The 23422-nt window shown below is 36.1% G+C and overlaps 2 protein-coding genes and 1 non-coding gene across 3 annotated transcripts; 2 read left to right on the top strand and 1 right to left on the bottom strand.

Moving 5' to 3' along the window:
• Positions 1–458: 458 nt before the first annotated feature.
• On the bottom strand, positions 459–11393 carry LOC145642477 (uncharacterized). The gene is made up of 10 exons (XM_081693673.1): positions 9751–11393; positions 8733–9185; positions 8337–8638; positions 4866–5609; positions 4499–4777; positions 4155–4316; positions 3118–4056; positions 2826–3041; positions 1862–2122; positions 459–1117 (listed from the first exon to the last, which is right to left on the bottom strand). The coding sequence occupies exons 1-10, from the start codon at positions 11171–11173 to the stop codon at positions 749–751; spliced, it is 5148 nt and encodes a 1715-aa protein (XP_081549799.1). The 5' UTR covers positions 11174–11393; the 3' UTR covers positions 459–748.
• A 1692-nt stretch (positions 11394–13085) lies between these two features.
• TRNAL-AAG (transfer RNA leucine (anticodon AAG)) lies at positions 13086–13166 on the top strand. Its single transcript has one exon. It is a non-coding gene; the product is annotated as a tRNA-Leu (tRNA).
• Positions 13167–19584: 6418 nt separating this feature from the next.
• LOC145555532 (uncharacterized) lies at positions 19585–21719 on the top strand. Its single transcript, XM_081617267.1, has 4 exons — positions 19585–20270; positions 20389–20535; positions 20658–20735; positions 20944–21719. Exons 1-4 carry the CDS (start codon positions 19751–19753, stop codon positions 21717–21719), a joined length of 1521 nt encoding a protein of 506 aa, XP_081473393.1. The 5' UTR covers positions 19585–19750.
• The last annotated feature ends 1703 nt before the right edge of the window (positions 21720–23422 follow it).

Raw genomic sequence — 23422 nt, 5'->3', positions numbered from 1 at the left:
TAGCATGTACGATAAACCTCATAAACCCCCTCTTGTTTGCGTAGAACAAGAGTCCTTCAATTCCCTCGAGTGGTTAGACTGGTAACTAAATGACTAATCTACCAGCTGCCTCTAATAATTTACCATAAGCTATCGTTTATTTTGACATTACATGCATATAACAAGCCCAAAATGTAAAGGGAATATATCTTCTTTCTTTTGCTGCTGCTGCTGTTTTTTTTTTCCTAATTTATAACCCTGAAATAAAGTTTGTTATGATTGTAACACTTAATAAATTAATTAATTAAATAAATAAAAAAAAGGTTGTATATATGGCTTTGCATGCCCATCTACAAAAGATAAATAGCCTTCGTATTTCCTAAATTCATAGTCAGGGTCTGATCAAAGCAATAGGGTGAAATAGGGAGCTACCAAAACTTTTGAAGCTTTTTTCAATTAACCTTTTTAGGCAAAAAGGATGAACGAAATAATGTAGGCATTTGCAACTACTAGTTTCACAGAGACACACCCCCCCTCTCTAGCAAATACAAAAACTTATACCCACACGTCGCCATCCTCATTTACCCTTATATATGTATCCCTAAGATCTCTCCGAAATACCAGTAGTTACGCCAAAGATGAGGCATAATCACTATCGACCCCCAAAAAAATGAATAAAACCCCTTTTTTTTCCCTAGAACCACCAAATAAAACCTCAAGCGTGAGTGGCCAGCGAGAAAACTGGGCAACCACCACTTTCTCAGCTATTTTAAGAATGCTTGAACCAAGGTCCCACTGCACCATTTACGTGGCCATTGCCATGGATCCCAGCACCGTTTGTGATGAGATTAGGGGGCAAATTACCGGCCATGGATGAAGGAGGTGGTGCAGCATGTGGCAACACATTGGAGTATAATACATGAGAATGTGGAAGTGCGTGTGGGCTAATAAGAGGACTACCAGAAGGAGAGCCCTTGCGCTGTTGTTGAAGGGCATGGATTTGCCGTAACCCTGCTTCGTGAATTCCAGACAAGGTCTCAAGCTCCTTCGTTGAAAGAGCCTCCAAGCCAGCACCATAAAGAGGAGCATGCCGTGACATTTCTTCCTGAAGTGAAGCCTCAAGCGTATGGATGTATTGCTGCATAAAAATGATTAGAATTAATACCAAAACAGTTGTTTCTACCAGTAAAACATATACAGTAGATAGAAATTAAATGCAATGGCTACCTTTTCCGATTACTTTGAATTTTTGAAACACTCCCCCAATTTCTATATATACAAGCAACATTTTGATATTTCCACTGTTCATGTACTTGTATTAGCTTTCTCTACGTTTTTACAAATTTATTACTTCTAGTAGAAATGATGTTATTGGGTTACTTTCAATGTACATATACAAATATTAAGATTTTAGAATTTTAACTAATTGATTTAAAGATATTATTCGTCAATATTGTTTCATGTGTTCAGGAGCAGAAGTAACAAGGGGGTTAAACTAGAAATCGCAGAAGATCACTAGAGTTTTGAGCACTGATGCTGTTGGCACACTGCTCCACTCATCACACGACAAGTTAAAGAATTGTTACATAACAACCCCTCGTAATCAAGGATATGACAGTTTCACTAACATAATCTATCCCCAAAATTTTGAGAAGAGAATTTTGGAAATGCACATCACAAACCATTACACCCTAAAATAGTATATGACTATACGACAAAAATTTCCAGCAGGAGCAAAAATAAAACATACGAAATATCTTAATATAAAGCCATACAAATTGCACAAGGAAATTGCATTTACAAAATAGGAATAATCACTGAACTAGGATGATGAAATATGAACATATTTGCTGTCAGATCTAACAAAAGTTAAGGCAAATACCTGGCAAGCCTGCAATTTTGACTCCATTCCATCAATGTATGCTTCACAACGAGCAACTTGCTCCTCCTTCTCTCGCTTCTCCCCTTCGGTTTGCCCAACTGTTTGTGTTAGTCTACGCACTTCATCCTCCAATGATTTCCTAATCTCCTCTCTAGTCACATTTTCCGTCGCATATCGCTTCAACTCTTCATCAAATCGTTTCCTGGCAGCTTCGGCGTTTTTTAAACGTTCGGTAAGAGCATTTTTCTCCTTCACTATTCTCTGTAATATTCACCACAGATGTCATCAAACTCAAGTCAGCACCTCCAATGATCACACCAATTGAGAAGGCCAGAGAGATAGCTCTTAAGCAGCCATGGATTGTGATGTCAACACATTACAAATCATTTACCTGTTATCCACCCGCACATAGAACCAATAAACATATTCCATTCTACTTTACTTTTTATCAGTACTGGTTTCAAATTGTAGTTACAGCCACAATCATGGAACTATATTTTTTTAAAGTCTCAAAAAAGATCCAAGTAAATTATCGTATGTCAAAGAAAAATACTCCATAGAATAAGTTTCATGACTTTTAGGCCATAATGGCCTGTATAAGCAAATTCATCAGCTGATAACTCTATTAGCTGATGCATAATGGTCCTTCAAAACTAAGAAATATTGATTCTGCAAGCTAAAACAAATAACTCTTAAGAGCCAATACATTACATGTAGGCCAAAATTTAAGCCATGATCACGTCATAGCACCCAACTCCACCACCACCACAACTTTTATTGCAAACAAGTAGAAAAGAGATAGTAAAAGTACTTGATTTCATGCATTAAGTATTCCCAGGAATGACTACCAATCTACCACTATTATTTAGGCAATTCAATATCTATCTTAGCATTATAATTATTTCGTATTTAATAGCAACTATAGGAAAAGGCAGGTTCTTTCAGCCTAAGGACAGATAGTCACCTTTAGCTCATCGCGCTTCCTGGACTTCAATTGAGCTAACTGCACCTCTGCATCATGAAGACGATCATGCAGTGTTCTCTTCTCAGCAGCTAGCTTTGTGATCTCCTCATCTCGCTCAGCACGATGCCAATCAAGTTGACTTTCAACATCCTGCATTTGTTCTGAAAGTTCCTTCTTTTCCCGAGCAAAACGGTCCAACTCAGCCTTCATTTCAGCCTGGCATTCAATGAAAATGTCAGCTATCAAATTATGCAAAGAATTATTAAGTAGATTGAAATTAGCACATAAGTACCTTGAGACGACAGTTTGCCGCTTCAGAATCATTCAGCTTCTGTAATATCATAGCTTTTTCATTAATCAAATTAGTCTTTTCTGATTTCCATTCTTCTTGAAGTCTGACAATTTCGTCTTCACTAGAGCATAGTTGATGCCAAAGTGCTGCACGATCAACATTAGCAAGTTCAGCAACCTCCCGCATCATGCTAAGAACTGGTCTTATGATTTCTTGCTCCTCACAGACAAGAAGTACCAGGACTTCCATATCTAAATCTAATTCTCTAGCAGTATCCGCACTACAGGTTGCACGTTCAACCAATCTCTTCAGCATCCTCCCACGATAGGAATCATCAGCATACCATTTAAATAAGATAGTATAAAGCAACTTCACAAACCCTTTTACACGAGAATCAGCGGACAGTGCCAAAGTCTCTGCCAGACCAAGAAGTGTGGTAAAATCATCTTGTGTGGCTATGAGCTGCTCATCGACCTCTCCCTCTACTACTGCCTCTGTGTGCTGCAATGCTTCAGCAAGATATCTTGCATTATACCCAGATCTTTGAGAATGACGTCTTTCTAAGACCATTGCTACAGATGGAGCCATTATGGCCCCTCGAAACACAGCTTTCTCAAACGTCTGAGAAGCATCAACAGCAAGGCAAGGTATGGATAACATTTCAATCAGGAGGTAGATATCAGAAAAATGATGACTACCACAGAATGAACGCTCATTCATCACAGTCAAGATTTCCGAAGGGGGACCATTTTCACCAAAAAAGAACACCCCATTAGGCAATGAAGAACAATTTACACCACAATCATCATCGGAATCAATATCTCTAAGTATAGCTTCCGAAACATCAGCCCAACTATGTACAGTCCTAGTTAGAAAGTCGAGAACACAAGGAGAAACATCTGGTCCCAGTTGTTTTAACCTTACACGGAGAGACCTGACCTAAAGCGAGGAATAATAGACAGCATTAAATACATTAATTAAAGCAAGTACATTGCCACAAGGAAATTGCCCCAAAGTTATATAAAAAAGTTACTCACAGCTTCTGGAAGATGCTGGCAATGAGTTGCAGCCTTCAATATGAAATTTATTGTAGCTGCCAGAGGTTCATCATTTGACTCTGCCAGAAGTGCAAAAGACTGAAACAAAACTTGTTCCCAGACCTCACTGCTGCACTCCAATTGACTTAAAGCACCAAAGACCTATTGATAATTTCAAAAACATCAATGAAAGTCACAAAATATGGAACAGAAATTCTATCGGGCAAATGGGAGAAACGAAAAACTTAAGGAACCTGATGGTTACTATAGAGAACTTAGACAGGATTAGGACAAAATTTAACCATACAAGAATGAGATAGAGCACTTTAAGAAGATTATCTTACAGGTAACCTCAACTCCAGTTCAACGTCAGGCTTCTGAAGTCTTTCAAGAAGCGCAGAAGCTGCAAGAGGGTGCTCGGAAGGCTCAACCAATTTGGGCACTAAAGCGACAAGGTCCGGTTGCAAATGCTTAGGAGCTTTATCCAAAACAAGAGCAATCTTTTGAGCAGATTGAGGTCTTCGTCTTGGCTCGGGACAGCCTTGAGGAACAGCTCCATCCAGTGCTCTCAAGGAATTAACAATGAGTCCTAACAGCTCCTCAGATTGCTCAGGCCACTTAGTCTGAAGAAGAAGAAACAAGAAATCAAAAACATACTCATCCAACACTCAGTAAATCAGTATAATATTTTTTAAGAGCAAGAAAAATTACCTTCGAGCGGAGAGAAGCTGTTTCAGGTGGTACCTGAGCAGAAGTTTCTGGTGGACATGTAGGCTGTCCAGGAATAAACTTTTCATGCACATCAATTTCAGTTGTGCCCATACCTGTGCTCGTCCTTGTACTTTGAACAGCAGCAGAATTTACACTTCCACTGGCTACTGAATCCAATCTCTCAAACAAAGGGTGCTCCATTTGCTCTGTTGCTCCATTTTCCCTTTCCAAATGTAGAGGGGATACGGCCCCATTATCATTTGGAGAAGTCTTTGAGTTTGCATCACATACATCATCATTAGAGCCTTCTTCTGAAGGCTGGCAACATTCAACCATTATATCAAGGAGTAAATCAATAATAGCCTGTTGCAATACTTTTACTCCCATCAACAAATTCATTAAACTCGGGGATGATTCCTCTGACTTGGAGACCTTCTTTCCATCATTAGAACCAGAAAACTTGGTAGGGAGAAGTAAGCGCTTCACTTTGACGGGATCATCAAGATATACACGAAGTCCAGTTAAAAAACCAGCTATAGCACCAGCATCCATCAAAAGTTTCTCTCTTAAAGTGACTTGCGGTTGTGAAGGATTGTCCCCATATGTAAGATGAAACCCGGCTCTAGATAGAAGCTTTCTAAATATGTCCTCTTCATCACCGCTTATTCCTTCACTATCTTCAGAGTCTATCAGTTCATCAGGGTCAGTTGTCAGAGCATCCTGATCATCCTCAGAGGCAAGAACCTGATCAAAATGAGAGCAGATATTTGCAACAAGTTAACAATGGATAACTCTGAGAAGCATGCAAGGAATAATTCATAATTTCATAGTTAGTAAAAGGAAAACCAAGAAAATTTTGATCCTCAGCAATCTTCCCCTGCCCCAGCAAAAAATAAATTCCTCAGAGAAAACCTACAATTGCTACAATTTTATAGCATGCATCCAATCACTCTTTTTCTCCAGACCGATATACCCATAAGATAGGACAAATGGAAGCAAGAGTATGACAAGAGAGACACAACATGACATGAGAGTTTAAAGGAATGGAAGAACAAACACAACTAATAATGTCAAAAGGACACATGCGATCATCCCCTTTTTGCCAGAGAAAAGTAAAACTGCACCCAAATACCCTTCAAAACATAGCTATCCAGCCAAACCAAAAAAAAAATCAGTAATTTACAGACCATCAGAAAACCTTTTAGAATACATAAAATGGTCTCTTATCACTCTGCCACCATATGTTTTGAAAGCTTTAGTTCGAAGGTGTTAGATAGGTTACTTGCACCTTTGAAGTTTCAAGCCTATGTCCCATTGATTCTCAAACTCCATACCCATTGCAACTTCAAAGTAGTCAAATGATAGTAATAATACTTCATAATACATAAAAAGGCTATCAATTTTATAAATTTACAAAGTTTTGGGGAATCATTGGGCAGTTACCAAAAATATTCCCTTCCACAATGCTCGAAATATCTATCTCATGCTTTCAAAACCTAAAAAAATTCTGCTCAAGATTTATTCTTCTGTAGTGTCAACCTTTATTTTAAAAAGCCATAAAAATACTTGAACTGGGCTATGAAAGACGGGAAACAACATCTCAAATGACTAAATTCTGGGTGCTCCACATATCACAGTATCAGACACCAAAAAAGATCTCCCTTCTCTCGCAGTTATTATGGTGGTTGAAGTACAACAGACAAGGGCATTAACAATCTTCAGATAAAGGCCTTGTTCTTTTCATCTCAAAGATTTGTTTCAGACTTTCTGGTTATAAAGGTTTCGATAAGGATCAATAAGTTCAAAAATTTTGAATAAAAGTTGTAGCACATGACATCACAAGACATGCAGAATTTTAAGATGCTTGGTCAATTCAAACAGCTCATATTAATCCTTATTCAATTTTAATACTAGCTTTGGTTTCGGCATTGTCCTCGGTGTCGTAACAAAAATAGAACAGGTAAAAAAAATATTAAAAAAATAATAAAAAAAAAAATTAAAAAAACAGGTAAAAGATAAGAAATAGCAGTTTCCTTGTAGCATATACACCTAGGAATTCTAGTAAACTAGAAGATTAAATTAATAAGCCATACTAAAACGGGAAAAGATAGGAGCTAAAGGCATTTACAAAGAGTTACATGCCAAAATGAGTAATTTTTTCGTTATATGACTTATATCATATTATGTACACTATCAAAATATCTCATCAATTACAGAAATACAGTATTATAGTTTTTATTAAATTGTGCTAAGGCTTTGTTTAATTCACATTATTTTCACTTATTTTAGGACTCATAACTTCATAAGTTTAGGGAAAAAAAGTTTTGATAAGGTTTACTCAAGTTCAAATTAAAACTAAAATAAGTTGCAAGTTTAGACAGATAAGTATAGGCAAGTTCAATAGGTAAGCTCATATTAGTGAAAATCTAGTGAATAGAACACACCCTATGTATTACTACCTCAGTTTGAAAATAATTGAACCATTTTGACTTTTGACACTATTCATGTAATAACTTTCACCACATGTTTTTTTTAATACATAAAACTAGGAGTGGTTATATAGGATTAGCCTCACATGTATTCTATTAAAAACTTCTTAACATTTACTTAAAAAAATATAAAATAAAATAACTAGAGATATAGATCTTATAGAATAGAATAACTATTAGAAAATGAAGGTGGTATTTTGTTAGGGAACCCCAGCGACTATCTATAGATCTTATAGTAATGTTTCTTGGATCTTTTTTCACAAAAAATAAAAATAAATAAAAAATAAATTATTAGCCACGCATCAGCACCATTTGACATACAAAACACTACCCCCACTACCAGTAGCATGATCTACACAGGTTCTGGAAGTATAATGCCAAGGAATCAAGCTCTGTCTTGCTTATCTCCAAGTTATACATCTGTGTAATGTTCCACCAGTGGTGAATAAAACTAGATTGAGGATTCAATACCAAAAATGTTTCATGTAAAAGTGACGTATAAAAGGGTTTTATTGAATTATTCCTTTATTAACAAATTAGTGTTTTATACGTAGTAAAAATCAACAAATTAGTGTTTTACCCAAGAAGACTTGAATCAGCCTTAACAAAATCTTGAAAACAATAATCGAGCCCATTTGAGAAATTAACCACAATATTCTAACCAATGTCAGATTAAAGTAAGAATTATATTTTCTTTTTGTTAAGGCAATGGTAAGAAGTTTCCTATGCTGCATAGAAGTGGACAACTATGAACCATAGTTACCACAAACAGCATGGGCATAACACATCACCAGATGGAACTGAATACTTAAATAATCTGTGTTGTCTTTAATTCCTTTACATTGTTGTCTTCTTTTTATTAATTCCACAGATAGGAAACCATTTAATGTAAGCATCCACCAAATACAGTCCATACAACAGCGTTAACACAACAGAAAACCATTAATTAACACAATGGGAAGAAATCAGATTGTCCATTTACCTCCAAGTCAGAGAACTCAAACCAAGGACAGCAATCCAAGATTTCACAGACAAAAACCACACTATCTCGCAAAAGAAACCCAGCATCTGGTTCTAGTATGTCAGAAACCTTCATGAACTGGAGAACAGAATTGTTCCAAGTCTTTGTACATATAGAGGACTCCTTCCAAACAGTCCTGGAAGAATTCTTCTGATTCACCACGGCCATCCTGTATCTAACCCAAAAATTCTTATCAGGATCACTTCCAGATGATTGATCACTCTCCAGATATATGCATATGGTGTCGAAGGACTCATAAACACCTGAGCCATAAAATTTAAGCCATTAACTAATGATCATCAACCATACAACAAAGAGCATGGAGCAGGAAAGATTTTCGTAAGATTATAGACTTACCAATGCGTAGCTCACATCCACCAGCCTGAAAGAATTTGCTGAAGATTTTACGGGTTTCCATTATTTCCTTGAAGGACATGAAGTTTTCAACTTTCCAGGTAAACGAACTTTTCTTCCCAGTGCTATCATTCTCAGAACCGTTCTCAGAGAAGTCCTCCGTGACGGAGGTTTCCTTCAAAATAAGAACCTCTGCTGAGAAAATAACGCTATCCTGCACAAGGAACCCTGAGTCTTGATCAAACAGGCTAGTAAGTGTAACAAATTCACGCCAGCCCCAATCCTTAGCAGCTTTGGAGTAGCGATTTTGAGATTCTTTTGTCACAGATTTTTCCTCAATCTTCTGGTTCACAACTGATAGCCTATGACTAACAAAGCAACTCCAATCACTGGAGGTATTTCGTGAATCCGTAACCTCAAGAAATACAGAAAGGTGACACGGAGGCTGAGACTGCCCTGATAGCACAAGAGTGTAAGATTTTGCAGGAATTGGGAAGAAAAAACCATCACAAAAGTTCAGCACTTAATTATTTGAAAAATGAAACTTGAAATACCTACAAGGCCAGCAATATACACTTGCACCCCAGCCCCCTCCAAATAATGCAAAAGGACATGGATTGTGAGGAATGACACTTCAAATCACAGGTTCATAAGGTTGGGTCCATGACACTTTCCACTAAAAGTTTCGAATGTAAAATGAGTCATTAAATAACCATTTTCTCCTTACAATAGTTAATAAAATAAATTACTGGTTGGGGAAATAATTAAAGCTTGCATCTTTATGGCATAAAGCTTAAGAGTAACAAACATAAACAATCTTTAAAGAATATTTGACATGAACTGGAATTAGAATACAGGAAAGGTTGAAAATCATAATCCGTCTACTAAATTCAAATACAACTTTAAGGCATAAGGTTTCCAACAAGACAAACAGTGTCTTCATATGCATCATGAGCATTAAAAACAGAAGATATGGGTAGCTCGAGAAAAAATCAGTTGTGAAGATTAAAGATTCACATACCTCGAGGATATACAATAAGGCGACAGTCTCGATTGCCAATCTGAAACCTCCTGCTCTTAATGCAGAGCCCAGTTATCTTTCTTTTCTTCAGAAGGTCCTTCAATCTGGTAAAATTGTCAATCCTCCAAGTGAACTTCCCACTATGGCTATCTGCCTTCCTCGAGCCACCACTTCCAACCCTCGCTCCTAGAGCAGTCCCATTCTTAGAAAAACTACTAAACTCCTTAATAACGTGGAACGAAGTGCTGAAAACCGCAGTATCATCTACCAAAAACCCTGCATCCGGGCCAACAAAATCCAACATCTTCATATAATCATTCCACCCCAAGCTTGTATTATCCCCACTCTTATTATCTGCTGCAAACCTCCCATACGAGTCCCTCTGCATATGATTCAACCCCTGCTTCTGATTCAATACCGACATCCTAAACAAACACCAACAACTCCTCTCAGACAGCAGCACCGTCGTACCACTACTCTTCTCCGTATCCTTACTCTCCAAACACATGGACAAATGCTCCACCCCATTGACCGAGCTCTGGTACACACTAATCCTCAAATTACACTCCCCAGCAGGAAACACCGGGCTCATAATCTTCTGCGTCTTAATCATCTCCTTAAACAAACTAAAATTATGAACTTTCCAAGTAAACTTTCCACTCAACACATCAGACGAAGACGGCCCAACGTTCCCCAACCCGGAAATCCCCCCTCCTCCGCCGCCAGCCCCACATTGCACCTCATTATTATTACTACTACTACTGCTATTACTACTATTATTATTATCCCTAGTAAAATTAACACTCTCATTAAGTATCAAAATATCCGCCATTATCAAAATAGAATCCCCATTAAACACAAACCCTCCTTTAGAATCAAGAATACAATTGGAAGGCGTAAAATCACACCAACCATGCGATTTCTTCTTACTACTAAACCTATGCCAAGAATCCCTATGTATAGTTTTCGAATCATCCAACAAATTAACAACAGATAATCTATAACTAGTAAAACATTCCCATCTCGAAGAATTTGAAGGGGATTTAGTAGGGTCCACAATTTGCAGATAAATCGAAATATAACCAGGTAAAGCTTGAGAATCACCTTTAGGATAAACAAGAAGACGACAATCAAAACCTCCGACCTCAAAATACTTGCTCCAAAGTGCCCTAGCTTTGATTTTAGGGAAATTAGCGACGGTCCAACGACAAATTGCGGAGAAATCACCACGACGTTCAACGACGATCGATTCTTGGCCGCCGGTGGCGGTTGACGGCGCCGATAAATCTTCCGACGACGACATCGCCGACGGAGGATCGGCGGTCGTCGGAGGAAGAGAGGAGAGAGAAACAGCTTCCGATGATGACGACATAGATGAAGAAGATGAGGTTTGTTGTTGTTGGAGGTTTTGCAGCTGCTTCATTGCTATGGAATTTTTATTTCTTTCCTTTTTAAAAAATTTAATTATTTTTGGGTGTTCTTGTTTCCTTTATTAGGTTTAGGTTTTAATTTGTTACCTTTTTTTTTTATGTTCTTTCTTCTATTTTTTTTTAGATTTTTTTTTTCTTTATAATTTTTGTTTTTGGGTGTGAGTGTTTATTAAATTTGAGGGATATTTTTATTGGGGAGTAAGGTTCATGTGAGAGAGGGGTGGGATGCATGATAATCTAATGGGCATATGATTTTTTTTATCTTTAAAAATAATATTAATTATTATTATTGTTGTTATAATAATGATGGTTTAAAGGGTGAATTTTGAGATAATTTAAAACCACATGCTCATTGTCCTAGGTCATTAGGTGTTTGTTTGCTAATAGTTCCTACTTTGGTTGTAGCAATTGAGTATTTACTCATTAGAATTTTAGTAAGAAACCGTCTATATGGGTCAGGTAAGAGCTGGGTCAATAATACAATTAGGTTGAAATTAAAAGGGTACATTTCATTTTTGGGTTTTTGAATTTATTTCAAGTATGTTGTGTCGATCGATTCAATTTTGGATCAATATAACATTTTAGTTTTAGTGTGTAAACAACGAACATATCTCTCCTAATAAAGCGAAGTTGTATCGTAGTAGTAAACATGAAGCAAAACAATTTATGCATGACAACATCCAAACAACTTACCAAAACAAGATCTCCACGACAAAACAAGATTCCATATGCAACAAGTGCTTTGATAGGAATTGAATTTTGAAAACACTTCCAACTTTGTTTATGCACTAAGGCCACTAACTCAGCTATGCTTCATTAATATATACAAAACTCATTCAAGCAAATCAAACTAGATTTGGGCATGATACACAATAATATGTTTTCTTAATGCTAGTGATGTAAGGGTAACTATTGGAAAATGTAAATACAACATTGGAAAAAGATCTAAAGTTGATAGAATTAGCATTGTTCAATACAGAGTAGTTTATACTTCGTATCAAAATAACTAATTAACATTAAATTAATATTAAAGTTGATGTCAAAATAAATTAACATTAAAGTTGATATCAAAACTATAGATGGTATATACTACTAATCTATAATCAGTGCATGTATCATGCATGTGTTCGTCCAAAGTGTGTTGAATACTAAAACACTTAAGATATCAAATTTCAAAATCCAGATCCACTAGACCACCATTGCACAAATACAACCTTTTTATTTCATTGTTTTCAATAATGAAGAGAGAAACCATATATTTGATACGTGCAACTATTATCTCAAATTAAGCTTACCTTAGTGGAAGGAGATTATCATCTAGCTATGCGATTGAAGGTTCAACCTCCATTAAAAGTGAGACAATTTGATAGAGGAAATTCCCTATATTTTTTCTCCACTCTCCCTAATTGTCCAAGATGTTCATCCAACTAAGTTGACTTTTTTGGAGTATTGACATTTTAGTACCCTTTATCTTAATTTCCTATCAAAAAAGTATAAATACAACAATTTGTCCACAAATTTTCCTATAAAAAACATTACTTTGTATTTTATAGGTTATAAGCAAGCTAGAGTAATAAATTATATTAAACTATGTTTATAGCAATCTAGTTAGGCCCTTTACCGTAAAAGTACTTCAAATTCAGTAAGTATATTTCTAGTTTAGTAAAAACAAGTTTTAATTAGTAAAAAAAAAAATTAAGTCTAACAAAAAAAATCATTTTAGAAAAAAAATAAAAATATTTCAGCAAAAATAAGGTGAGGAGAACAAGGTTTCTTTAATAGATCCATTTGAGGTTTTTAGTTGTTAAAAAATAAAAACATAATAATATTCCGAAAGTAGAACAGAAATTTTACTCAATTGACAATATGGTTTATATTTCTTTCTCCTCAAACAAAGAGCACAGCGTTGAGATGGCCGAGTTGGTCTAAGGCGCCAGATTAAGGTTCTGGTCCGAAAGGGCGTGGGTTCAAATCCCACTCTCAACAATTTGTGATTTTAAATTTTTTGGGTTTTTTATAAAAAAAACAAGGCCAGCATTTGTAACATCTTCTTCACATCATAAGCAGCCCAACCCACAAAGCCCAATTACCATGTCAACTTTGAAGCACTTTTCTTTTGACAGATTAACTACCACTAATGTGATCTCTTTACTTCTTAAGTTCTTATATTGATCATACATTCATATGTAAATGATATAAGCCGTGTTTTTTGGCCATCACACTAGAAATAATCTAATTTCCGATCCACTCTCTTTATTTTGTTTTGAATTTTTGCTGTTAATTTTAATGAATTTACATGAGTAGGTAGTATTCCTATCATCCTATGATGGAGTTGTTAGTCGATGATGTAGTTATTCGTTCTCCGTAGAGAATTAAGGTGAGTTAGGGACTAAGGTTTATAAAAACTTTATTTTATTTTATTTTATTTATTTATTTTTTTCTTCAGTGATATAATTGATTTGTTGGTAAAAAATAGTATTAGATCACAAAATGTTGAAACTCATTGTAATCCACTTGTGAGTAGAGCTGTCAATTCGGATAAACGGGTCGGGTAAGAGTGGGTCGGGTAAGAGTGGGTCGGGTCAACTTGGGTCGGGTCAATTCGGATTAATTCCATAACCTATGCAGGTCGGATTTGGGTTGGGTCATGCTTGAGTTGGGTCATACTTCTTATCGGGTTTGGGTCGGGTTAACAACAAGTCGAGTTATATTCGGGACGGGTGAACAATAGGTCGGGTTTAATTTAGGTTTCACGGGTTAAAACTGATTAGGTAATTCTCGGGTTCGAGTCAGGTTTGGTTCAAGTCAATAATTTGCGGGTTAGAATCAGGTTGGGTCATTCTCGTGTTTTAGTAGTCAATAATTTGCGGATTATAATCAAGTCCGGTCATTTTCAAGTCCGGTCATTCTCGGGTTCAAGTCGGGTTCGGTTCAAGTCAATAATTTGCGGGCTATAATCAGGTTGGGTCATTTGCAAGTCGGGTCATTCTCGGATTCAAGTCGGGTTATGTTCAAGTCAATAATTTGCAGGTTACAATCAGGTCGGGTCATTTCCAAGTCAGGTCATATTCGGGTTCAACTAACTATAAATAGATAATTATCATTTTTATCAAGCTAATTATTTCCTTTGACTTTAATATATATGACAATATACTAGGGAATTATAGTCTATAATTTAGGAAGATAATTATCTCCTTTGACCATACAACAAATATATACTATATTTAACTCTTAATTTGAGGATGATGCTTCTTTCTTTTGCTGGCCTGGACCGACTTGATCTCCCTAGACAAAATGTTTTGATCAACAATAATAAGGTGGTCTAAATTGCATTTAAGGTGATTTAAAATCGGGTCAGGAATAATTTGGGTTGAATTTAGGTCGAGTCAATAACAAGTCGCGTTAATTTCAAGTCGGGTTAGTAACAGATCGGGTTGAATTTTTGGGTCAGGTAAGTAATAGGTTTGGTAAAATTCGGGTCTGGTCAAGAACAAGTCGGGTTGAATTTGGGTCAGGTCAATAACAAGTCGTGTTGATTTCGGGTCGAGTTTGTAACAGGTTTGGTTAAATTCGGGTCGGGATGAATTCAGGTCAGGTTAGTAATAAGTCGGGTTTAATTCGGGTTTTGACGTGTTAAAACGAGTTATGGTCAATTTCGGTTCAAGTCGGGTTCGGTGCAAGTTAATTAAATTGGCCATTGTAAATCGGTAAATAAGTGCTAGTTGTAAACCGGTAAATTGGCCGTTTAACAGTAAATTAGATGGTTCCACACACCCAATTGGACTCTCGTAGGATATTAAGGACCATGGTAAATATTTTGGCAATTTTTATTTCCGGGCAAAAAAAAGCCAAAAAATTCAAAAATTGAAGGCTAATATCCACGCTTTTTAAGAAATTTTGGAGGTTTCGGGACCCGGTGTACTGTCAAAAAGTCTTGAAATTCTATGGGATACATCTCGGGGTCATATAATGCCGTTTGAAACCATATTTGATCATTACATGTTGTCATAAATATTCGTAGTATGCTTGAGTTAATGAAATCCGTGCAAGTTGTAAACCGATAAATTGGCCGTTTCAAGGAAAATTGGATGATTCGACCAACCCAATTGGACTCTCGGAGGATATTAGGGACCATGGTAAACATTTCAGCAATTTATATTCCTGGGCGAAAAAAAAATAAAAAAAAATCCAAAATTGAAGACTAATATCCACGCTTTTTTAGAAATTTTAAAGGTTTTGGAGCCCGGTGTACAAAAGTCTTGAAATTCTAGCTAGGGGATACATATCGGGGTCATATAATGCCGTTTGGAACTATATATGATCATTATATGTTGTTATAAATGTTCGTGGTAGGCTTGAGTTAATACAATCGGTGCAAGTTGTAAATCGGAAAATTGGTCGTTTAAAGGGAAATTGGATGGTTCCAACCACCCAATAGGACTCTTGGATAGTATTAGGGATCATGGTAAACATTTCGGCAATTTTTATTTCTGAGCGATAAAAAGTTAAAAATTACAAAATTGAAGGCTAATATCCATGCTTTTTGAGAAATTTTGGAGGATTCAGGGCCCGGTGTCGAAAAGTCTTGAAATTCTAGAGGATACATCTCGGGGTCATATAATGTCGTTTGGAGCCATTTATGATCATTATATGTTGTCATAAATGTTCGTGGTAAGCTTGATTTAATGAAATCGGTGCAAGTTATTATAAACCGGTAAATTGGCCTTTTAAAGGCAAATTGGATAGTTCAACCCACCCAATTGAACTCCCGGAGTGTATTAGAGACCATGGTAAAAATTTCGGCAATTTTTATTTCCGGGCAAAAATATCAAAAAATTCCAAAATTGAAGGCTTATATCCACGCTTTTTGAGAAATTTGGAGGTTTCGGGGCACGGTGTCGAAAAACCTTAAGATTTTAGGGAATACATCTCGGGATCATATAATGACGTTTTGAACCATATATGATCATTATATGTTGTCATAAATGTTCGTGGTAGGCTTGATTTAATGAAATCGGTGCAAGTCATACACCGGTAAATAGGATGTTTAAAGGCAAATTGGATTGTTCCACCCACCCAATTGGACTCCCAAAAGGTATAAGGGAACTTGGTAAATATTTCGGCAATTATTATTTCCGGGCCAAAAAAGTCTAAAAAATTCCAAAAATAAAGGCTATTATCCACGTTTTTTGAGAAATTTTAGAGGTTTCGGGGCCCCGTATCGAAAAGCCTTGAGATTCTAGGGAATACATCTCAGGTTCATATAATGTCGTTTATTTTGAATCATATATGATCATTATTTGTTGTCATAAATGTTCGTGGTAGGCATGAGTTAATGAAATCGGTGCAAGTTGTAATCCGATAAATTGGTCGTTTAAAGGCAAATTGGATGGTTCCACCCACCCAATTGGACTACCGGGGGTATTAAGGACCATGGTAAACAGTTCGACAATTTTTATTTTCGGGCTAAAAAAAGTCAAAAATTTCCAAAATTGAAGGCTAATGTCCATGGTTTTTGAGAAACTTTGGAGGTTTCGGGGCCTGCTGTCGAAAAGTCTTGAAATTTTGGGTAATACATATGGGGGTCATATAATGCCATTTGGAACCATATATGATCATTATATGTTGTCATAGATTTTCATGGTAGGCTTGAGTTGATGAAATCGGTGCAAGTTGTAAACCGGTAAATTGATCGTTTAAAGGCAAATTAGATGGTTCCACCCACCCAATTGGACTCCTAGATGTTATTAGGGACCATGGTAAACATTTCAGCAATTTTTATTTTCAGGCGAAAAAAGTATAAAAAAAAATCCAAAATTAAAGGCTAAGATCCACGTTTTTGAGAAATTTTTCAGGTATATCAAGCCCCGGTGTCGAAAAGCCTTTAAATTTTAGGGGATACTACATCTCGGGGTCATATAATGCCATTTGGAACCATTTATGATCATGAAATGTTGTTATAAATGTTCGTGGTAGGCTTGAGTTAATGAAATCGGTGCAAGTCGTTGTAAACCGGTAAATTGGCCGTTTAAAGGCAAATTGGATAGTTCAACCCACCCAATTGGACTCCTAGAGGGTATTAGGAAACATGGTAAAAATTTCGGCAATTTTTATTTGTGGGCGAAAAAAATTCAAAAATTGAAGGCTTATATACACGTTTTTTGAGAAATTTTGGAGGTTTCAGGTCACGGTGTCGAAAAGCCTTGAGATTTTAGGGAATACATCTCAGGGTCATATAATGAAGTTAAGAATTATATATGACCGTTTTATGTTTTTATAAATGTTCGTGGTAGGCTTGAGTTAATGAAATCAGTGTAAGATGTAACGTAAATCGGTAAATTTGTCATTTAACGGCAAATTGGATAGTTCCACCCACCCAATTGGACTCCCGGAGGGTATTAGTTACCATGGTAAACATTTCGACAATTTTTATTTCCGGGTGAAAAAAAGTCGAAAAATTTAAAAATTGAAGGCTAATATCCACGCTTTTTGAGAAATTTTGGAGATTTCGAGGCCAGGTGTCGAAAAGCCTCGAAAATTTAAGGGATACATCTCAGGGTCATATCATGCCATTTGGAATCATATATGATCATTATATGTTGTCATAAATGTTCGTGGTAGGCTTGAGTTAATCAAATCGGTGCAAGTTATATTCCGGTAAATAGGTTGTTTAAAGGCAAATTGGATGGTTCGACCCACCCAATTGGACTCTCGGAGGGTATTAGGGACCATGGTAAATATTTCGTCAATTTTTATTTCCGGGCGAAAAAAAGTCAAAAAAATTCCAAAATTGAAGTCTAATTATCCACGCTTTTTGAGAAAATTTTGAGGTTTTGGGGCCCGTTGACGAAAAGACTCGAGATTTTAGGGGATACATCTCGGGGTCATATAATGCCGTTTGGAACCATATATAATCATTATATGTTGTCATGAATGTTCGTGGTAGGCTTGAATTAATGAAATCGCATCGGTGCAAGTTGTGAATCAATAAATTGGCCGTTTAAAGACAAATTGGTTGGTTCCACCTACCCAATTGGACTCCCTGAGGGTATGAGGGACCATGGTATACATTTCGGCAATTTTAATTTCCGTGCGAAAAAAGTCAAAAAAATTCAAAAATTAAAGGCTAATATCCATGCTTTTTTAGAAATTTTGGACTGTTCGAGGCCTTGTGTCTAAAAGTCTTGAAATTCTACGGAATACATCTCGTGGTCATATAATGTCGTTTGGACCCATATATGATCATTATTTGTTGTCATAAATGTTCGTGGTAGGCTTGAGTGAATGAAATTGGTGCAAGTTGTAAACCGGTAAATTGACCGTTTAAAGGCAAATTGAATGATTTCACCCACCCAATTAGACTCCTGGAGGGTATTAGGGACCATGATAAACATTTCAGCAATTTTTATTTCGATCGAATAAAATTCAAAAAATTCCAAAATTGAAGGCTAATATCTATGTTTTTTGAGAAATTTCGAATGTTTCGGGGTCAGGTGTCGAAAAGCATTGAGATTTCACGGGATACATCCCGGGGTCATATAATGCCGTTTGGAACCATATATGATCATTATATGTTGTCATAAATGTTCATGGTAGACTTGAGTTAATGAAATCGGTGCAAGTTATAAACCGATATATTGGTCGTTTAAAGACAAATTGGTTGGTTCCACCCAGCCAATTGGACTCCCGGAGGATATTAAGGACCATGGTAAACATTTCGGCAATTTTTATTTTCGGGTGAAAAAAAGTCAAAAATTTTCAAAATTAAAGACTAATATCCACGCTTTTTTAGAAATTTTGGAGGTTTTAGAGTTGTGAGTGTCCCACATGGGAGAAAGCGGAGAAATATATCCACTTTATAAGATAGAAGAGTATCTCTTAATATTGCCAATTGGTTTTGATTTGGAATCTCCCAAGCCTTATTTGTGGATCAAACTTTCCTCCTCCTCGTTCGAGTTGCCTAGGCCCATTTCATATTCTTTTGAAATTTAACTAAAAAAGTATTTAAATTTTCAAAGTTACTTTTTGATCACTGGTGAACGTTATATTTATTAATTTATATAACAAATATACAAGGCATAACCTAAGGCAATAAAATTGGAAAGGCTATACACGAATAATTACTTAACAAACTACAAAGATATTTACATATACCTTAACAAGAACCACTCCTTAAGGTGATTTGCATGGATCATATCGAGCACTTCTTGTTGCTTTTAATTTGTACTTAGCATATATACTTTCCCAATTAAGACAATTTTATTGAGTATAATTCCAAGATTGTTGGACAATTGTAGCATCTTTAATTTACATCTAGCATAAATATGCGTTTTTGTGCCCAGTATAACTTTCAAATGCTTTTCTTAACAAAGGACAATGACATAATTTAAGAAAAGTATTGGGTTCATCTTTCTAAGATAAATAGGTATATTCATTTAGTAGCATATATTATAAGGTACTGTAACATTTGTTCTTCTTATTGCCTCAACTCTTGCTCATTAATTTCTCTATTACTCGTATATTGTTTGTGTGTTTTCCTTCATTCTTTTGAATTTCCGTGGTCTATAATCATGGCGGTTGATGAGCTACAAACAAAGTTATACCGCGCCCTCTGCAACAATCACAACAAAGACGAGGTCATTGAGCTTTGCAAACAGACACCTGATCATTCGTTACATTATTGCACCATAAACAATTCCACGGTGCTACATTTAGCATGTTACTCAAAAAAGTTTGAGTTAGCTAATGAACTTTTTGATGGTTTGCCTAAGAATTCACTCAATGTACTTGTTGAACGAACAAATGCTTGGGGTGACACCATACTCCATGACGCGTCCACATCTAACCAAGGACTCGAATTGGTAAGGAAGATGTTACACAAAGTTCCTGAGTTGATACAAGCGCGTAATAAATGGGGTGAGTCTTGTATCTTTCGAGCTACTCGCTATGGTAGGAGGAAAATCTTTGAGTACCTTGCTGAGGAGGTAGATAAATTCTGTGAATTGAACAAAGAATTTACACATCTATACTTCTTCCGGAGAGACGACGGCACTACCATTCTTCACATGGCTATCCTCACAAGAAACTTTGGTGAGTGTTTTTTTTTTTGGCTTTATCAATAAATAATAACCATCTAAATATGTGGTTTACATATCTATATTAGCGTTATTGTAGATGTCATATGACTAATTATTTATGTAACAAACAGATATGGCGCTTATGATAGCAAGAAAATATCCCTATCTTTGTAATGTACGAGCTCAAAATATGACTGCTCTTCAAATTCTTGCTTGTACTCCGGCAGCATTCAAAAGTGGAACAGAATTTGGGCTCATTAAGGAACTTCTTTACTCGAGTATGTATTTTGAGCTCTTTTCTCTTAACTCACTTATGGGATTAAGGCTTTGATTTATTGAATAGCTTTTAAAACTTATAAATTTTCATTTGGAGAAGGTAATGAAATATACTTTTTTTTAGGTGTATCAATTGATGAACAAGGCACAATCGAAGAAGCGAACATAATTCTAAAAGCCTTTGGATACACATTAAGCATCGGTTAGTAAGATATATGCTCGATAATACAATACAAATTAAAGTATTTACTACATCCGTTAACTTTTAGTTGTAACAAAGGAGTATTAATTATTCATGAGACATTAAAAATTCTTTTGTTGCAACTAAAAAATAACGAAGGTTATAGGTAAATCATACGTTAATATTGATCGAGTCATTTGTTACTTGTACTATTCGACTATATATGTAGGTAAATCATGCTGGATATTACCTATGATAGAGGAAATCAAAGAGGTGAAAAGAGGGCACAAGGATGCGCTGAATCTTGCCAAGATTTTGATTCAACACGACACATCTTGGAAGAACACACACGAGCCACGAGGTGAGGTTACGCCCGTAATCATGGGTGTTATTCCTATAATTGGTGACGAGTCTAGAGAAGACGACCAACAACATGATCAGTACTTTGACATAGAGAGAGGGGAAAGCCGGGAAACAATTTATAGAGGCGGTGTTTCGGACAGTGATGAAGCTCCATTGCTATTGGCAGCTAGGAAAGGCTGCATTGAGATTGTCACAGAGATACTAGACATGTATCCACAGGCAGTGAACTATATAAATCATAACCAAGAAAATGTGTTACATGTAGCTGTCAAAAGTCGAAACATGTCAATTTTTAAGCTAGTTGAACAACAAGTTTCACCTCATAGAGGCTTACTAGGAGCTGTTGATAACAAGAACAACTCCATCTTACATATGGTTGGATGCCCCCGGGATGTTCTTCCGGGTACGAAGATGAAAAGTCCCGTGCTACAATTGTCCGATGACTTGCTCTTGCTAGAGGTACATATGCAACATCACCTACCTTTCATGTATATTTCGGTTTTTTTTTTTTTTCAATCAGTAATGTTTGTAGGACTAGTCTTTGCAACACTTTTCTGTCCTAAACAATTTAATACAAGTGCAACGACTAGTCCTACAAACGAGAAAGTGATTTTGGCACACCTCTATGTGAGAAAACCATAGATAATTGCAATCTCACATAAAGGTGTGCCAAAATCAACTTTGATGTGTCAAAATCATTTCCCCTACAACGTTATTGACTGAAGTAATTGAAGTTAACACAAAAGGAATTAAAATTGATAAGTTAACTGAACTGACTTGTTACATGTCTCACCCATTATAGTTAAATATATGCAGTACTTGGAAAATACTTGTCCAAACTACCTAGTGAACCACCGCAACGATCAAATGATGACCGCAGACGAACTATTCGCCATGAACAACGAAAAGCTTCGTATCGAGGCCAAGGACTGGCTAAAGCGTACAGCAGAACACAACACCGTGGTCATCATTCTAATCGCGACAGTCGCCTTTGCTGCTGCTTACACAATACCGGGCGGTCCAAATCAAACAACAGGCTACCCTCTACTCATAGGGCTGCCATTCTTCTTAGTCTTCACCGTAACTGATGTACTTTCCCTTGGTTTCGCCTTGACAGCAGTCATCGTATTTCTAGCTATACTGACATCGTCTTATCAGTTAAAAGACTTTCGACGATCACTCCCGCAGAAATTGCTGCTGGGTTTTACTCTACTATTTTTGTCAGTGACAATGATGATGGTAGCATTCGCAGCAACAATTCTTCTAATGGTAAATACGAAAGAAAGATGGACTAAAACTGCACTTTATATTGTTGCATTTTTTCCTATATGTATCTTTATGTTATCTTATATTCCTCTTTACATAAAACTTGTTAAAACTCTGAATTACTGGGTTAAGAAGATTGGTAAGTCTCTTCCTAGGTTCGCCTGCGTTTCGAGGCCTGCTCGGAGGGTGCGATTTTCATCATATGTAAGCAATATATAGATACAGATCGAGCTATTGTATGTAAGGCTCTTGTGCATGTTCTTGCTAAGATTGTATATCATATTGATGTTTCTCACATGACATTTTCGTAAATAAATCAACAACTTTATTCAACTGTGGAACCCATAATAATGAAAAAGTTGTTGATTTATTCACGAAAATGCCCCATGAGAAACAAATTTCGTTTCCCACCATGAAAAACAAGAAATTTCCCAATCATATTGTATTAAATGTGTAAGTTTTTTTTTTATCTGCTCTGTTCTACTGTTATTATTGGTTTACGTTGTCACAATAATTGCAACCAAATTAAAGAAACAAAGGGAATATGTAATTTTCGTGCCCAAAATAAAGGAACTTAGTGTCATCTCAAATTCTCAATCATTTAACTAAAGTTCAACTTTATTTTGACTAAAACACACAAAGTTTTTCAGGAGTCTTGTGGAACCAAAAAGAGAGTCCAATAATAGTTCTTTTTCAGGGCTCTGTTATAATAAGTCAGATTTTTACCAATCACTGTAAATATTACTTTGGATAAAATCAAATCTTAATTCGTGCCCTTTTATATTTTACTTCCTCTGTTTTTTTTATACTTGTAACATACATTTTTTTTTACGGTATTTAAGAAAAGGAGGACTCATATAATTCAATACAATTAAAATGAGAGTGAGAGATGATTAGGAGTATTATTTAGTGAGCCATGAGATTAAAAAAAGGGAGTAACTATCAGGAAATTCCCTGGTTCTCATGGTATATACAACTATACAAGTATATGATGAGTAGTTTAGTTGATTAATATATTAATGTCTCAAGGATAATCGAGAACCAAAGTCAATTCTCATCTATATGTGTGTCTTTTGTGA

The sequence above is a fragment of the Chenopodium album genome, chromosome 8 (genome assembly GCF_948465745.1).
Source record: "Chenopodium album chromosome 8, dcCheAlbu1.1, whole genome shotgun sequence".
Classification (NCBI taxonomy): Eukaryota; Viridiplantae; Streptophyta; class Magnoliopsida; order Caryophyllales; family Amaranthaceae; genus Chenopodium; species Chenopodium album.
This window is presented reverse-complemented; position numbering and strand designations above follow the sequence as displayed.